At 42.3% G+C, this 16952-nt stretch overlaps 1 protein-coding gene and 1 long non-coding RNA gene across 5 annotated transcripts in view; both read left to right on the forward strand.

The window, feature by feature from the left end:
* The first annotated feature begins 1261 nt into the window (after positions 1-1261).
* On the forward strand, positions 1262-2977 carry LOC135551514 (uncharacterized). Its single transcript, XR_010457325.1, has 3 exons — positions 1262-1398; positions 1740-1786; positions 2055-2977. It is a non-coding gene; the product is annotated as an uncharacterized LOC135551514 (long non-coding RNA).
* Positions 2978-3292: 315 nt separating this feature from the next.
* The window catches only part of LOC135552782 (ubiquitin-associated and SH3 domain-containing protein B-like), a 51781-nt gene continuing 38121 nt past the window's right edge, over positions 3293-16952 (forward strand). For all 4 annotated transcript variants that reach the window (XM_064984629.1, XM_064984632.1, XM_064984630.1 and 1 more), the window contains exon 1: positions 3293-3559. In XM_064984629.1, the coding sequence (XP_064840701.1) occupies positions 3432-3559 (128 nt within the window). In that variant the 5' untranslated portion in view covers positions 3293-3431. The remainder of the gene's footprint in view (positions 3560-16952) is intronic.

Raw genomic sequence — 16952 nt, forward strand, 5'->3', positions numbered from 1 at the left:
GCATATACCGTTGCCATATATTTCTCAAACTCTTTATGGACTAAGTCCAAAGAGCAAATTTGGAGTAAATCTGACTTTGTCTATGAGAATATTTTTTATTACGATTTTATGCATTCGCATTCGTTACAAAGTCAAGAAAGTGCTAATAGTTTCATAATTTTTTAAGCTATCAATGCAAACTTAACATGGTACATCATGGTAATGGCTTTGATGACCCTACAATGTTGCAAGTTGATAGGCCATTGTGGAGTGGATTTACAAAGGATTTAAATGGACCCATAAAAAAATATTTTCTGATTTATCAATAACTCATCCATCTCTTAACCAATCCTTTATATTTTCTCAAACAAAGTGAAGAGATGAACATTGAAGCAAATTTGTTCAACATGAGGAAAGATACCGACATACAAAGTTTCACATCTTTATGTCAAACCGGGCAACGGATATGAGGGTTTAAGTTAGACTGCTTATAATAGTGCCACCTATAGGCCAATCGATGCCATCCTTTTTGATCAAGTCATTCATGGCCTCTAGTTTCCGTGCGCCAAATAAATAATAAAAGTTACCAGTCTACGCTTGACAACTGTGAACCCCTGCAGGGGAGTCAAACTCATTCCATGGAGGGCTGAGTGTCTGCAGGTTTTTGTTTTTTACTTTCAATTTATACCGAGACAACCAGATTACCTTAATTCAAAAGTCAAATACAAGGGTGGAGAGAACACCCCGCAGACACTCGCCCCACCGCCTCCTGTGTGGTCTAATGATTGATTAATGGTTTTGAAAGGTAATTCATTTCTTTAGGCTTATTGGAGATTGTGCATGCGTGTTTTTAAAGGCACTTGTGGATATCTTTGTGCATCCTCTTACATATATCTAGAGCTGAACATTTATGTATACATTATGTAACTGAGTTTACAATGAACATTTTAAATGTTCATGTCTGTGTGTTGACTGTACACAGGGGATTACACTCCTATGGACATGAGCAACCTGCCACCGTTCTGGTTAGCTTGTCTGACAGCGCTGGCTCAACTGTAAAACACACACACACACACACGGTAAGCTCAGTTGGCAGGCAGCAATGTTCACCAAGGTCGAGTTCAATTCCATTGGGAATTTCAGTTTTTCTTCCTGTACTGATGGAATTATCACTTCGTCGATGTTAAACGGTAGGCTAGACGAATCAGATGATAATGAAAAGGCATACCTTTGTTCTCTATTCGTATTTAGGCCCTCTGTCCTCCACTTTTTTTCAGGAGAAGCAGAAGTGGTTGAGGCCATGAAGTCTTTTGCTGAGCTCACAGATCATGACAGATTTGTGTGAGATGTTTGGAGGCTCACAGGTTCAGTGGCAATAGTGCCCCTGGTGCGATAGCAAAGGCACAACATCAGTGGATGGTAGTTATTGAATTTGAACCAGCAGCCATCCGGTACTGGTCTACCCCTCTAACCTCTGTCTACATCCTCCCCCACAGAGGGATTAAAGATCCAATCTAGGATCTTAAGCACAACAAATTTGTAATGTTTAAAAAGTATATATGTATTTGCAGGATGTAACATATATGAAATGGATGATGTAGTGCACAATTTGATGACAGAGTACACAAAAAAACACGGACCACTTTTGGCTCCTAAGCACCACTCAAAACTACTGGCTGAGTTATACAAACGTTTGAGAGTGCATCTTTAAGTGAGCATTACCTGGTAATGTAACGTTTGGGTTCTCTTGTCCTCCACAGGGTTGCACTGCAGGGAATGGACTGGAGCAGGCTGGCACAGTTGATGGGTGAGAACTTAGAGCTGACAAGACAAGCGTGACATCCTTTGAGTCTGTCATTGATTTGAGAAAGTTAATCTCTTTGCTCCCATGAATTAGCCTTTTATATCTGTGACCTTGGAAAGATAAAACATGGTCGCCAAATGTTATAGAGCCAGAAAGATTTTCCTGACCACATGATCTGATCAGGAAAAATTCATGGTCCTAAAGAGTTGATTGTCAACGAACCGTATGAGTTTACATAGTAAGATGTAAGGGCAATATTTTGTTCACACAGGAAACCACTAATACTGGAACGATCTCTGTCCCATTGGTCTGTGTACACAGAAGACTGTTTGGGACCAGGTAATCTCAAGATGGTGCAAATGGCAAGACAGGCACAGTATAGAGTTACAATTTTCAAGATTATCTAATATTTTCCTACTATGTTTCTTTGTACTTTTTTATTTATCATTTGTTGTGTTTGCTTACATTGCTTGTCAATGCAGTCTGGTTCATCTGCGAAACTGCCCAGCAATGGTGGTGCTGTGGTGGGCTTGTATCTGGATCAAGGAAGACTGATAAGACCTATACTTTCACATCTTAAACAAAACTGTATACTGTGTACGCAGTGAAATCAATGTAAAAGAGCTGAATTGTTTGTCATACTTTGGTCACTTTATTTTGATAGTCCCGCATAAATGGTTAATTGATGCTCAAACTATCAACTGCAACTCTGTTATATAACTTGACTTAACTTGAAACACCACAGCTTCCTACGGTTAGAGCTAAAGTTTGTTGATAGTACTTGAGCATCTATAAACGGGTCCATCTGTCGGCTCTATTATAGAGGACTATCCAAATCCAGTGTTACCCATACAGTAGTAATGTTGTGCATGTCTTTGCTTTCACACTAGGTGGAGATGAGGAAAGCGTTTTGTGTGATTGTACCACATAACCCATCTGGTACCATTGCAACCAACAGCCAAGTATGATTTTAAATGATCTATAATGGACATCATTATAATCAATCAAATATCAAATCTGGAGCTAAGATAACACAGCATTATATTTTTCTATTCATGTGGGCAGATTTGTAGCCCATGATATCCTGTATGAATGGTATATGATGAGACAGTTGTGAAATGAATGTGCCAGGGATATGGTTTGTGAGTCATTTTATAAATGTAACACATTGTCTTTTTATGAACACTGAATAAATATGGGTTATTAATTTATTAGGCAAATGCAGTTTATTAGTAGCCTAATTTCACTTATTTATTGTTCCATATTAGACTGGGTCTAACGTTACTCTGTATTATATATTGCTCACTATCTACAATTCTCTTTTATTTTTGGCTCAAGCTATACTGAATAGTCTATTATTATTCTAGTATACCTATTAATATTCGGCTACTATAATTTAGCATACCGCAATGGGTCCCATACAGAGAAGACGCGAATATGCATAATAAATCCCGTGCGCTCTGCACGTATCTTTCCTTTTTAAATTCAAATCGCAGCAGCAGACATAATTTGAGTTTCTGGGGGCGGGGAGGGAGCGACCGCACTTGCTCACAAAAATGATCGGTTGTAGACTATTAGATATCTTTCCCCACCACTCGCTACAGTATCGTAGACTGGATCTAGTCTGAAACCAATGGAATCCTGAATCATGGCTGCAAAAGAGGATCTCTTCAGCAAAATCATCCCGCGAAGCCTTCGGCCGAAAGTATCGGGCACTGTGAAATATGGATCGAATTTGGACGTCCTCTTATCGATGGGTTTCCCCAAAGCCAGGGCGTAAGTAGGCTACTGTGTACTTTATCCGAGTCACTCGTAGAGATGAACACTAGCTCTTTGGGTATAGTTTTAGCATGTGTTAAAATGCCAATTTGCATTGTTAAAAATAATGTTTTCTGACGCACTGTCGTATTTCACCTTTGAAGGCAAAGAAATGATCCTCTTTTTCACCATGCGCAAATGGCTGGCAGTTGCCTACTTTTCCTCATGACCAGAAACTCTCACGCAACCTGTACTCAGGGGTAGGGGTAGACATATTATACAAAACTAAAACCCGGGATACTCAAGTTAGTATGATATGTTACGTTGGTAGGTAGGGTATATATTATTTTTGGATCCATTTCGTATGATGTGTTACGAATTACAATTCATATGCTGTGTTGCGAATTACAATTCGTATGATGTGTTACTGAATTTAAAATTGATTAAATTTAGATTTTCTATTACTGGCATACACAAATTGCACCATAATGTCAGAAGAAATACGCTTTTAGATTTTTTTAAACAAATTAATAAAAAATGAAAAGTTGAAGTATCGAGTCAATAAGTAGTCAATCCCTTTGTTATGGCAAGCCTAAATAAGTTTAGGAGTAAAAATGTACCACTTAACAAGTCACATAATAAATTGCATGGACTCACTCTGTGTGCCATAATAGTCTTGAGGATTTTTGAATGACTACCTCATCTCTGTACCCCACACATACAATTTATATGTAAGGTCTCTCAGTCGAGCAGTGAACTTCAAACACAGGTTCATCCACAAAAGAAGGGTACCTATTGGTAGTAAAAAAAATGTAGACATTGAAAATCCCTTTGAGCATGATGAAGACAGTAATTACACGTTTGATTGTGTTTCAATATACCCAGTTACCACAAAGATACAGGCATCCGGAGAGAAAGGAAACCACTCAGGGATTTCATGGTGGTGACTTTAAAACAGTTACAGAGTTTAATGGCTGTGAACTGAGGATGGATCAACAACATTATAGTTACTCCACAGTACTAACCTACGTGAGTGAAAAGAAGGAAGCGTTTACAGAATGAAAATACTCCAAAACCTGCATCCTGTTTGCAATAACACACTTATGTTAAACTGATCAAAAATTAGGCCAAGAAATTAACTTTTTTTCCCGAATACAAAGTGTTATGTTTGGGGAAAATCCAACACATCACTGAGTACCACTCTTCATATTTCCAAGCATGGTGGTGGATGCATCATGTTATGGGTATGCTTGTCATTGGCAATGACTAGGGAGTTTTTTAGGATAAAAATAAACGGAATAGAGCTAAGCACAGGTAAAATTCTAAAGGAAAACCTGGTTCATTCTGCTTTTCAACAGACAATGGGAGGAAAATTCACGTTTCAGCAGGACAATGACCTAAAATACAAGGCCAAATACTGGAGTATACTGCCATATACTGGAGTTGCTTACCAAAATAACATTGAATGTTCATGAGTGGCCTAGTTACAGTTTTTACTTAAATCAGCTTGAGAATCTATGGCAAGACTTGAAAATGGCTGGCTAGCAATGATCAACAACCAACTTGACGGAGCTTGAAGAATTTGAAAAGGAATAATGTACTATTATTGTACAATCCAGGTGTGTAAAGCTCTTAGAGACTTACCCAGAAAGATACAGTTATAATCCCTGCCAAAAGGTGATTCTAACGTGTTGACTGAGGGGTGTGGAATAATTATGAAAATGAGATATTTCTATATTTAATTTTCAATACAGTTGCAAAATTTTCTAATAACATGTTTTCACTTTGTCATTATGGAGTATTGTGTGTAGATGGGCGAGGGAAAATATATTTAATCCATTTTGATTTCAGACTGCAACACAACAAAATGTGGAATAAGTCAAGTGGTATGAATACCTTTTGAAGGCACTGGATGATATGTTATGAATTCCAATTTGTTGTGGCTAACGTTAGCTAGGTGGGTAATGCTAATGTTAGCTAAGTGGTTACTGTTAGCTAGGCTAGGGGGTAGTGTTAAGGTTAGGAGTTAAGTTAAAGGGTTAAGATTGGGGTTAGGGGAAGGGTTAGCTAACATGCTAAGTAGCTAAAAAGTAGTAAGTACTTGCAAAATGCTGAAGTTGTCCGTGATGAGATTCAGGCTGTGTTCACGTTATACGACCAGCCACCTACCTTTTTGTTTTTACCTTAACTTCTTGAAACTCCCCATCCCGGATCCGGGTTTGTGACTAAATCCTCAGGCTCATTAGCATAACGCAACGTTAACGATTTCTGAAAATCGCAAATAAAATGAAAATAATGCGTCTGCTCTCAAGCTTAGCCTTTTCTTAACAACACTGTCATCTCAGATTTTGAAAATATGCTTTTGAACCATAGAAATTGACTAATTTGTGTAAGAGTATGCAAAGCTAGCATAGCATTTTGAGTAGCATTTAGCACGCAACATTTTCACAAAAACCAGATAACCAAATAAATAAAATCATTTACCTTTGAAGAGCTTCTGATGTTTTCAATGAGGAGACTCTCAGTTACATACCAAATGCGCAGTTTTTCCTGAAAGTGTCTGTGTGTAGGAGAAATCGTTCCGTTTTCTACATTGCGTCTGGCTACCGAAACGAACCGAAAATTCAGTCACCTACAACGTAAAACTTTTTCCGGATTAACTACATAATATCAACCGAAACATGGCAAACGTTGTTTGGAATCAATCCTCAAGGTGTTTTTTCACATATCTCTTCATTGATATGCAGTTCGTGGAAGCTTGCTTTCCTCTCTGTATCCCATGGGAAAATACTGGCAGGTGACTTTCGCGCACCAATTTCGGCGCAGGACACCGGGCGGACACCTGGTAAATGTGGTCTCTTATGGTCAATCTTCCAATGATCTGCCTACAAATACGTCACAATGCTGCAGACACCTTGGGGAAACGACAGAAAGGGAAGGCTCATTCCTCTCGCATTCACAGCCATATAAGGAGACAATGGAAAACAGAGCCTCAAAAATCCTGCTCATTTCCTGGATGCCATCTCATCTTGGTTTTGCCTGAAGCTCACGTTCTAGGGCACGCACAGAGAATATCTTGGTCGTTCTGGACACGTCAGAGTGTTTTCTTTCGAATGCTATCAATTATATGCATAGTCGAGCATCTTTTTGTGACAAAATATCTTGTTTAAAACGGGAACGTTTTTCATCCAAAAATGAAATAGCGCCCCCATAGATGTAAGAGGTTAAGTAACAGCCTGGCCTCATAGAATAGATGTAACAATCTGGGCAATTTGGGCCATTCAAATTAGTATGATATGGTAGCTCTTTACAGTCTTACACGTATACTTGTTGAAATTGGAAGATTTGGGCACTAATAAACACCTAAATTGGAAGTTAGTGGCCGTACAGTAACATGCTATACATGAAGTCATATCTCTGGCTCTGCGCTTCACAGCGCTGTATGGGTTTTACAAGCAGCCCATAAGTAATTTCATGTGACCATTAACTGTTGTTAAAAAAACTAAAATCAACACTAGAAAATCAAGACAAACAACCAACACCATTAAAACAAGTAACCTGAATGTTGCGTGTTCGAATCTCATCGCAGACAATTTTAGCTAATAAACAACTTTGCAACTACTTACTACTTTTTAGCTAATTTGCAACTACTTTTTAGCTACTTTGCAACTACTTAGCATGTTAACTAACCCTTCCCCTAACCTTAACCCATTAACTTAACACCTAACCCGAACCTTAACCCTAACCTTAATGCCTATCCCCTTGCTTAGCTAACATTAGCCCCCTAGCTAACTTTAGCCACAACAGATTGTAATTCATAACTTATTATACGTATTGCAAATTCGTAATATATTGTACAAATTGGAATTTGTAACATATCATACTAAATGGATCCACAAGTTAATACATACTATACAAAACGTAACGTATTATACTAATTTCAGTGTCTCGGATTTGTTTTTACTGTATCGCGTCTATCCCTGAGTCCAGGTTGTCTTATGTAACAATACAAAACATAACATATCATATTAATTTGAGTGCCCCAGATTTTTGTTTACTATGTAACGTCTACTCTATGATACCGGGTTGTCTCAATAGGTCATGTCATAGGCTAATGTTGCTCTTGGTCTGGGTTGGAGTTTGGTGCACAATAGACATTAATGGTAGTTGGTGGAGACTGTATGTAAGCTGGAATTCTTATAAATGCTGATGGTATTGATGAGATGAGATATACACTTCACCTACACAGATATGATAGCCAAAAGAAAACGTTTTTAAGTCTGGAAGAAACTGAAATTACGTGACCTTGAGAGCGAGAGACTGTGTGTCATATGGATCACGCTCTATTTTATGTTTTGAGCTGAATGGATTGACTGTTCTTGATGTGACCAAATTACTGCAGCACAGTATACAACTGTTATTTATGTCAGCTGGGTCCTCACTTGGGGAGACTCACAGACTGAGACAGACCAACCATGTAAGGAAGCATTTACAGTTGTCCTCATGTCACCATTATAGAGAGTAAATACATTGTTAACTTTTCAAACTTATATCAATTGCATAATTTCTATGTGATCAGGATCACAACCCACATCATTGTTCAGTAAAATGTGAAATATGCATCCCAGTGATTATTATCATAGTTATTCACAATAGCATTATTTTACATCTCACACTTTTAAGACCCAGTCTCAAATCTGTATTACCTCCTAGACATTGAGGTCAGATGTCATAGAGAGTCTGTTGTGACTTGCATGCTGAATGGTCACAGACATTACGCATGCGCACACACACATGGCAGTAGGAATGCCTCGAGGCTCCCTTTGTCAGCAGAGAGAGAAAGAAAGAGGGAGAGAGAATGCCTAGAAGCTGTGAGAGAAGCCACAAGCTCTTTTACATTAGACAGCCCGTGACTGCTCGGCCATGACAGAGCAAGTTATTAATAACCTCTTCCTCTTTCTCTCTCTATCTCCCTCACTCAAGTATTGACCCACTACATTTCCTGGCTGACTTAAAGGGACATACACTAGGAGATTCATCATATCTGCCACCTCTGTCACTGACAAGTGTTTTGGTCCAGGGAGGGGGAGAAGGGGTTGCCTGAGAGCATGTTGGAATCACTGGACACTGTGCATGGACTGAAATAGTCAAGCAGTCGGATATTCACTTAGATGCTTAGGAGAATGACAATGCAGAAGGGGAACAAAGCTGGGTCAGCATCAACTGACATTTACTAGATATTCTATGGTGGGATGAACCACAGTAGCTACAGTGTGTGAGAGATATCACTGAGGAGTGAAAGAGCAAAAGGCAACAATGTACCGAATAGCATCTGGGAGGATGAAACTCAGTCACGAGGTGCTGTTTTTCAGACTTGCTTTCTACACATTGTCATTTTGCCAAACATACAAGCCTTCAGCAGGGAGTTGATTCCAGTCATACCTGGCGGTGCGTGCTGTGCACTCCCAAAATAAAGATAAATATAGCTGCAAACAGCCATGCCAGGGCTCACACTTTGGCCCCATAGTGCCACCACAAGGAGAAATTTGACAAATTTCCCTAGGATGAACTGTACTCCTTACCACGCTTGCCAAATATCAGAACTCAACATCGAAAGATCATGCAATATGCTTCTGTTGGTTTATGGACCAATTTTAATGATGTTGACGACTTTAAACGTCTTCTTCTCCACAACTGCTAGACCGATTCGCACCAAATTTTGTATATAGCATCTATGTACCGATATCTTTAAACACACGTTTTTCCAGGACTCTACCTCAAACAATATGTCTGCTATGAGCCAATGAGCTTGCATTAATGTTTTTCCTGCCAAATGGCGCCACCATGTGGCCAATCTGAACCATACAGTACAGGTTAGCTGGACTCACATTTTGCACACATGCTCAGGGATATATCACTCGAAGTTAAACAGATAAAGAGATATCAACATGTGCCCGTTATAGCGCCACTGTGTGGTTGACCTGAATGTGCTTGCATACGTTGAGTATAGACAGTGATTGGAACATCAAGTTTATCAAGTTTTGTTACAGTACAAATATCTGTGTGTGATTTATATGCATTTATGTGCCAGACCACGCCCACATTAATATTTATTGGTCAGTAGCGGCCATGTTGTTTGAGATGCTAGCCTGGAAAATATTTAGTTGAGAGACCTTGGTCCAATACATACTATATATCATGTTTCACTCAAATCGGTCATTCGCTGCCAGAGGAGTAGTGTTTTAACAAAGAATTACAAATGGCAGAAAATCCATCATTGCGGACCTTATGGATTCTTGAGGCTCATTTGTTCCTTGTGAGGAGAGGGACCTATGTACCGACTAGGGTTGCAAAGGGTCGGAAACTTTCTGGTAAATTTTGCTGAAATTTTCCATGGGAAGTAAAAGCCCTGGAATATGTGGAATTTAGCTTAAATTCATCAAAAAAATTAGCTTATAACAGTGAACCTTTTTTTGTGGGATACACATAAGGCAATTCTAGGTCTTGTGGCATATGTTGGTTAAACTATCCACAATTCAATGGAATTACAACCCTCTGCATGCACAGTGCATTCTTCCATCACATGTACAGCTGATTCTCAAGATCTTGCACACTAATGAGATGCTATTGAGCCCACACTACTACACTGTATGAGCTAAGGACTACATGCTTTCTGGTAAGTTTTGATTACAATACTGGGTGGGGTGAATATATTTTATATGACATACATTATTTTTTGTTAATTAGTAAATAAGAGCCTACAGCAAAGTGTGTTTAAATAATTTCTAACTTGTTACCATGTTTTGCTACCATGTGGGTTTTAGCTTGCTTGAGACTGCTAACCGAGGATTGTTAATTCACCTGTTTCCATACAAGTGTCATTTAAAAAATGTATCTTACAAAGGAGTTGTTTAACCTAACTGCTTAACTATTTATCTGTACATGGAATTGTATTTTTTTCTTCTAATCTTTACAGGAAAATGCCACGGGCACTATCTGATGTGTGGAGACATTTCACTGCAGCTAATGTAGAAGAAAAAGCGGTGTAAATGTGTAAATACTGTGCCAAATCATATGTGAAGAATGCAACAAAGATGCAGAATCATCTGGCCAAGTGCGTAAAATTCCCCCAGCGCTCACGACAAGCAACCTCTGACAAAAGTCCCTCTACTTCTATTTGAGGTGAAAATGATGAATCAGATGACTTATTGATAGCAACAGCTCATGGTCCTCCTGGAATCAGATGTTTTTTTGACTCACTGGAGGAACGTAGTCAGAGAAATGCTGATGAATGTCTTGCTTGAGCTGTGTATGCAACTGGTTCCCCTCTGATGCTCACAGGTAATGTGAGTCCTTCCCTCACGTCACATCTATTGGCTGTGCTGCTCATGCATTGAATCTGCTCTTCAAGCACATCATGGCCTGAAAACAATGGATACAGTATACAAGAGAGCCAAGGAAAAGGTTAGGTATGTGAAGGGTCATCAAGTTATAGTAGCAACCTACCTCACCAAGCAAAGTGAGAAAAATAAGAGCACTACATTGAAGCTGCCCAGCAACACCTGTTGGGGTGGTGTTGTCATCATGTTTGACAGTCTCCTGGAGGGGAAGGAGTCTCCAAGAAATGGCCATATCACAGTCTGCCGATATGGACAGCCCCATCAAGAGGATCCTCCTGGATGATGTATTTTGGGAGAGTGTGGTAAGCAGCCTGAAACTCCTGAAACCTATAGCAGTAGCCATTGCACGGATTGAGGGAGACAATTCCATCCTGTCTGATGTTCAGACTCTGCTTGTAGATGTAAGAGAATAAATCCGTACTGCCCTGCCCACTTCACTGTTGCTCCAAGCAGAGGAAACTGCAGTTGTGAAATAGGTAAAAAAGCATGAAGACTTCTGCCTGAAGCCCTACATGTTGCAGCGTACATATTGGACCCCAAGTATGCTGGAAAGAGCATCCTGTCTGGTGCAGAGATCAACAAGGCTTATGGTGTCATCACTACGGTGTCTCGCCACCTTGGCCAGGATGAGGGCAAGGCTCTTGGCAGTCTGGCAAAGTACACATCCAAGCAAGGGCTTTGGGATGGAGATGCAATAGGACAGTCATGTCAACATCTCATCAGCCACCTGGTGGAATGAACTTTGTGGATCTGAGGCTCTTTCTCCTGTTGCCTCTCCATCATCCTCCAAATCCCACCCACATCAGCCGCCTCAGAGCGCAACTGGTCCTTGTTTCGGAACACACACACCAAAGCACGCAACAGGCTGATCAATTCAAGAGTCTAAAAAAAATGGTGGCCATCCAATTTTGAGGCTTTTTGAGCCTGACAACGAGACATCCTCAACAAGTTTGGAAAGTAACTGAAGATGAGGCCTCAGAGTCTGATGTTCAAGAGGTGGACATTGAGGAGGTTCAGGGAGAAAACATGGAAGCCTGAGAGGAGGACAACCAAAGCTTTAGTTTCTGGACTATAATTTTACAGATGTATGTTGAATTTTTTGGGGGGAGATGTGATGGATCATTGGGGATCATTCAATATTCCCTTTCTTTTGTTGTTCAGTGAAATAATCCCATGTGAATAGTCAACTCATTTAATTAAAGTTCAATTCATAACTAAATTGTTTTTTAAATTTCTATTGGAAGGATTTAATCATTGGCAATTATGTCTACTTTTGATAAGGTAAAACGTTTATGTTTCTGTCTCCATATGATAGGGTAAATATATCCAATGCAAAAAACATCTACATTTAAATTGTATTAATATTAATTTGCATATATTTTCCATTAATTCCCATATATTCCCGTTAATTCCCATATATTCCCGTTAATTCCCACGGAAAGTTTCCACCTCTGAATATTCCCCAAAATGTGCAACCCTTGTACCAACTTTTCAAATTTTGCAGTTTCAATTGCTTGTTATAGTGCCACCATCTGGCCAATTAGCATGACATTGCATGAGGGAGTGTGGCCCATGGGCCTTTACCATCATGCCAAGTTGCACCCTCTTAAACCTTACCATCTCACGGGAATTTGCAGTTTTACCAAATTAGTGACATTTTATTTCTCACATGCACCGAATACAAGAGGTGTAGACTTTACGGTGAAATGCTTACTTACAAGCCCTTAACCAACAATACAGTTCAAGAAATAGAGTTATATTTACTAAATAAAAGAAAGTAATTTTTTAAAGTAAAAAGTAAAAAATAACGAGGCTATATACAGGGGGTACCAGTTCCAAGTCAATGTGCGGGGGTAAAAGCTCCAGGATCCAGTTGCAGAGGGAGTCTGTGTTTAGTCCCAGGGTCCTTAGCTTAGTGATGAGCTTTGTGGGCACTATGGTGTTGAATGCTGAGCTGTAGTCAATGAACAGCATTCTCACATAGGTGTTCCTTTTGTCCATTTGTGAAAGGGCAGTGTGAAGTGCAATAGAGATTGCATCATCTGTGGATCTGTTGTGGTGGTATGCGAATTGGAGTGGGTCTAGGGTTTCCGGGATGATGGTGTTGATGTGAGCCATGACCAGCTTTTCAAATCACTTCATGGCTACTGACGTGAGTGCTACGGGGCGGTAATCATTTAGGCAGGTTACCTTCGCTTTCTTGGGCACAGGGACTATGTTGGTCTGCTAGAAACATGTAGGTATTACAGACTGTCAGTGAAGACACTTGCCAGTTGGTCCATGCATGGGCTACTGAGTGGCACAGCGGTCTAAGGCACTGCATCTCAGTGCAAGAGGCGTCATTACAGTCTCTGGTTCGAATCCAGACTGTATCACATCTGGCTGTGATTGGGAGTCCCAAAGGGCGGCGCACAATTGGCCCAGCGTCGTCTGGGTTTGGCCGGGGTAGGCCGTCATTGTAAATAAGATTTTGTTCTTAACTGACTTGCCTAGTTAAATAAAGGTAAAACAATTGCTCTGAGTACAATCCTGGTAATCCGTCTGGCCCCGCGGCCTTGTGAATGTTGACCTGTTTAAAGGTCTTGCTCACATCGGCTACAGATAGCGTGATCACAAAGTTATTCGGAACAACTGGTGCTCTCATTCATTCTTCAGTGTTGCTTGCCTCAAAGTGAGCATAAAAGGCATTTCGCTCGTCTGGTAGGCTCGTGTCTGGGTTTCCCTTTGTAGTCCATAATAGTTTGCAAGCCCTGTCACATCTGAGAAGCGTCAGAGCCGGTGTAGTAGGATTCAATTTTAGTCCTGTATTGACACTTTGCCTGTTTGATGGTCCGTCTGAGGGCATAGCGGGATTTCTTATAAGCATCCGGATTAGTGTCCCGCTCCTTGAAAGCGGCAGCTCTAGCCTTTAGCTTGGTGTGAATGCTGCCTGTAATCCATGGCTTCTGGTTGGGATATGTATGTGCGGTCACTGTGGGGATGACGTTGTTGATGCACTTATTGAGGAAGCTGGTGACTTAGGTGATATACTCCTCAATGCCATTGGATGAATCACTGAACATATTCCAGTCTGTGCTAGCAAAACAATCCTTCAGCGTAGCATACATGTCATCTGATCACTTCCATATTGAGCGATATATTGAGCGATATCACTGGTACTTCCTGCGTTAGTTTTTGCTTGTAAGCAGAAATCGGGAGGATAGCACTATGGTCAGATTTGCCAAATGGAGGACGAGGGGGAGCTTGTATGCATCTCTGTGTGGGGGGTAAAGGTGGTCTAGAGTTTTTTTCCCTCTGGTTACACATGTGACATGCTGGTAGAAATGAGGTAAAATGGATTTAGGTTTGCCTGCATTAAAGTCCCCGGCCACTAGGAGCGCCACTTTCTTATTTGCTTATGGCCCCATACAGCTCGTTGAGTGTGGTCTTAGTGCCAGCATCGGTTTGTGGTGGTGAATAGACGACGACAAAATATATACATAAACTCTCTTGGTTGATGTGGTCTACAGTTTATCATGAGGTACTTAACCTCATGTGAGCAATAACACGAGACTAATATTACACATCGCGCACCAGCTGTTATTGACAAATAGACACACACCCCCACCCTGTTCTGTCCTGCCGCTGCACGGAAAACCCAGCCAAATGTATATTATCCATGTATATTATCCTTTCAGCCCTGACTCAGTGAAAAATAAGACATTACAGTTTTTAGTATTTGTTTAGTATTAAAAAAAAACTTTTACCCCTTTTTCTCCCCAATTTCGTGTTATCCAATTGGTAGTTACAGTTTTGTCTCATTGCTGCAACTCCTGTACGGACTTGAGAGGCAAAGGTCGAGAGCCGTGCATCCTCCAAAACACAACCCAGCCAAGCCATGCTGCTTCCTGACACAATGCCCGCATAGCCCGGAACACAGCCGCACCAATGTGTCGGAGGAAACACCGTACACCTGGCGACCGTGTCAGCGTGCTTTGAGCCCGTCCCGCCACAGGAGTTGCTAGAGCGTGATGGGGCAAGAACATCCCTGCCAGCCAAACACTCCCCTAACCCGGACAACACTAGGCCAATTGCGCACCACCCCATGGGTCTCCCGGTCATGGCCGGCTGCGACAGAGCCTTGACTCGAACCAGGATCTCTAGTGGCACAGATAGCACTGCGATGCAGTGCCCTCGACCACGGTGCGGCAGGTAGCCTAGTGGTTATAGCATTGGACTAGTAACCGAAAGGTTGCAAGTCTAACGGCGTTCTTCGTTTGTCGAAAGAGAGTCGGACCAAAATGCAGCGTGTTGGTTGCTCATGTTTTTAATGAAACAAATGACGATACAAATACAAAACAACAAAACGGAACGTGAAACCTAATTACAGCCTATCTGGTGAAACTACACAGAGACAGGAACAATCACCCACGAAATACAAAGTGAAACCCAGGCTACCTAAATACGGTTCCCAATCAGAGACAACGAGAATCACCTGACTCTGATTGAGAACCGCCTCAGGCAGCCAAACCTATGCAACACCCCTACTCAGCCACAATCCCAATAACTAAAAAACCCCACTACGAAATACAACAACATAAACCCATGTCACACCCTGGCCTGACCAACTAATTAACGAAAACACAAAATACTAAGACCAAGGCGTGACAGAACCCCCCCCCCACGGTGCGGACTCCCGGACGCACCTCAAAACCATAGGGAGGGTCCGGGTGGGCGTCTGTCCATGGTGGCGGTTCCGGCTCGGGACGTGGACCCCACTCCATAAATGTCATAGTTCCTCCCCTTCGCGTCCTGGGATGATCCACCCTCGCCGCCGACCATGACCTAATAGTCCTCACCCAGAACCCCACTGAACTGAGGAGCAGCTCGTGACTGAGGGGCAGCTCGGGACGGAGGCAGCTCGGGACTGAGGGGCAGCTCGGGACTGAGGGGCAGCCCAGTACTGAGAGAAAGCCCAGCACTGAGAGGAAGCCCAGTACTGAGAGGAAGCCCAGTATTGAGATTGAAGCCCAGCCAGGCAGTTGAATCCGGCAGATCCTGGCTGACTGGCTGATCTGGAAGAGTCTGGTTGACTAGCGGATCTGGAAGAGTCTGGTTGACTAGCAGATCTGGAAGAGTCTGGTTGACTGGCAGATCTGGAAGAGTCTGGTTGACTGGCAGATCTGGAAGAGTCTGGCTGACTGGCAGATCTGGAAGAGTCTGGCTGACTGGCAGGTCTGGAAGAGTCTGGCTGACTGGCAGATCTGGAAGAGTCTGGCTGACTGGCAGATCTGGAAGAGTCTGGCTGACTGGCAGATCTGGAAGAGTCTGGCAGACTGGCAGATCTGGAAGAGTCTGGCTGACTGGCAGATCTGGAAGCTTCATGCTAACTGACGGCTCTGGCTGCTCCATGCTGACTGGCGGCTCTGGCTGCTCCATGCAGATTGACGGCTCTGGCAGCTTCTTGCAGACTGACAGCTCTGACTGTTCCATGCAGACTGACAGCTTTGGCAGCTCCTTGCAGACTGGCAGCTCCTTGCAGACTGGCAGCTCCTTGCAGACTGGCAGCTCCTTGCAGACTGGCAACTCCATGCAGACTGGCAACTCCATGCAGACTGGCAACTCCTTGCAGACTGGCAGCTCCTTGCAGACTGGCAGCTCCTTGCAGACTGGCAGCTCCTTGCAGACTGGCAGCTCCATGCAGACTGGCAGCTCCATGCAGACTGGCAGCTCTGGCTGCTCCAAGCAGACTGACAGCTCTGGCTGCTCCATGCAGACTGGCAGCTCCTTGCAGACTGGCAGCTCCTTGCAGACTGGCAGCTCTTTGCAGACTGGCAGCTCCATGCAGACTGGCAGCTCTAGCTGCTCCATGCAGACTAGCAGCTCTAGCTGCTCCATGCAGACTGGCAGCTCTAGCTGCTCCGAACAGGCAGGAGGCTCCGGCAGCGCTGGAGAGGAGAAAGGCTCTGATAGCGCTGAACAGGCAGGAGACTCCGACAGCGCAGGAGAGAAGAAAGGCTCCGACAGCGCAG

The sequence above is a fragment of the Oncorhynchus masou genome, chromosome 13 (genome assembly GCF_036934945.1).
Source record: "Oncorhynchus masou masou isolate Uvic2021 chromosome 13, UVic_Omas_1.1, whole genome shotgun sequence".
NCBI lineage: Eukaryota > Metazoa > Chordata > Actinopteri > Salmoniformes > Salmonidae > Oncorhynchus > Oncorhynchus masou.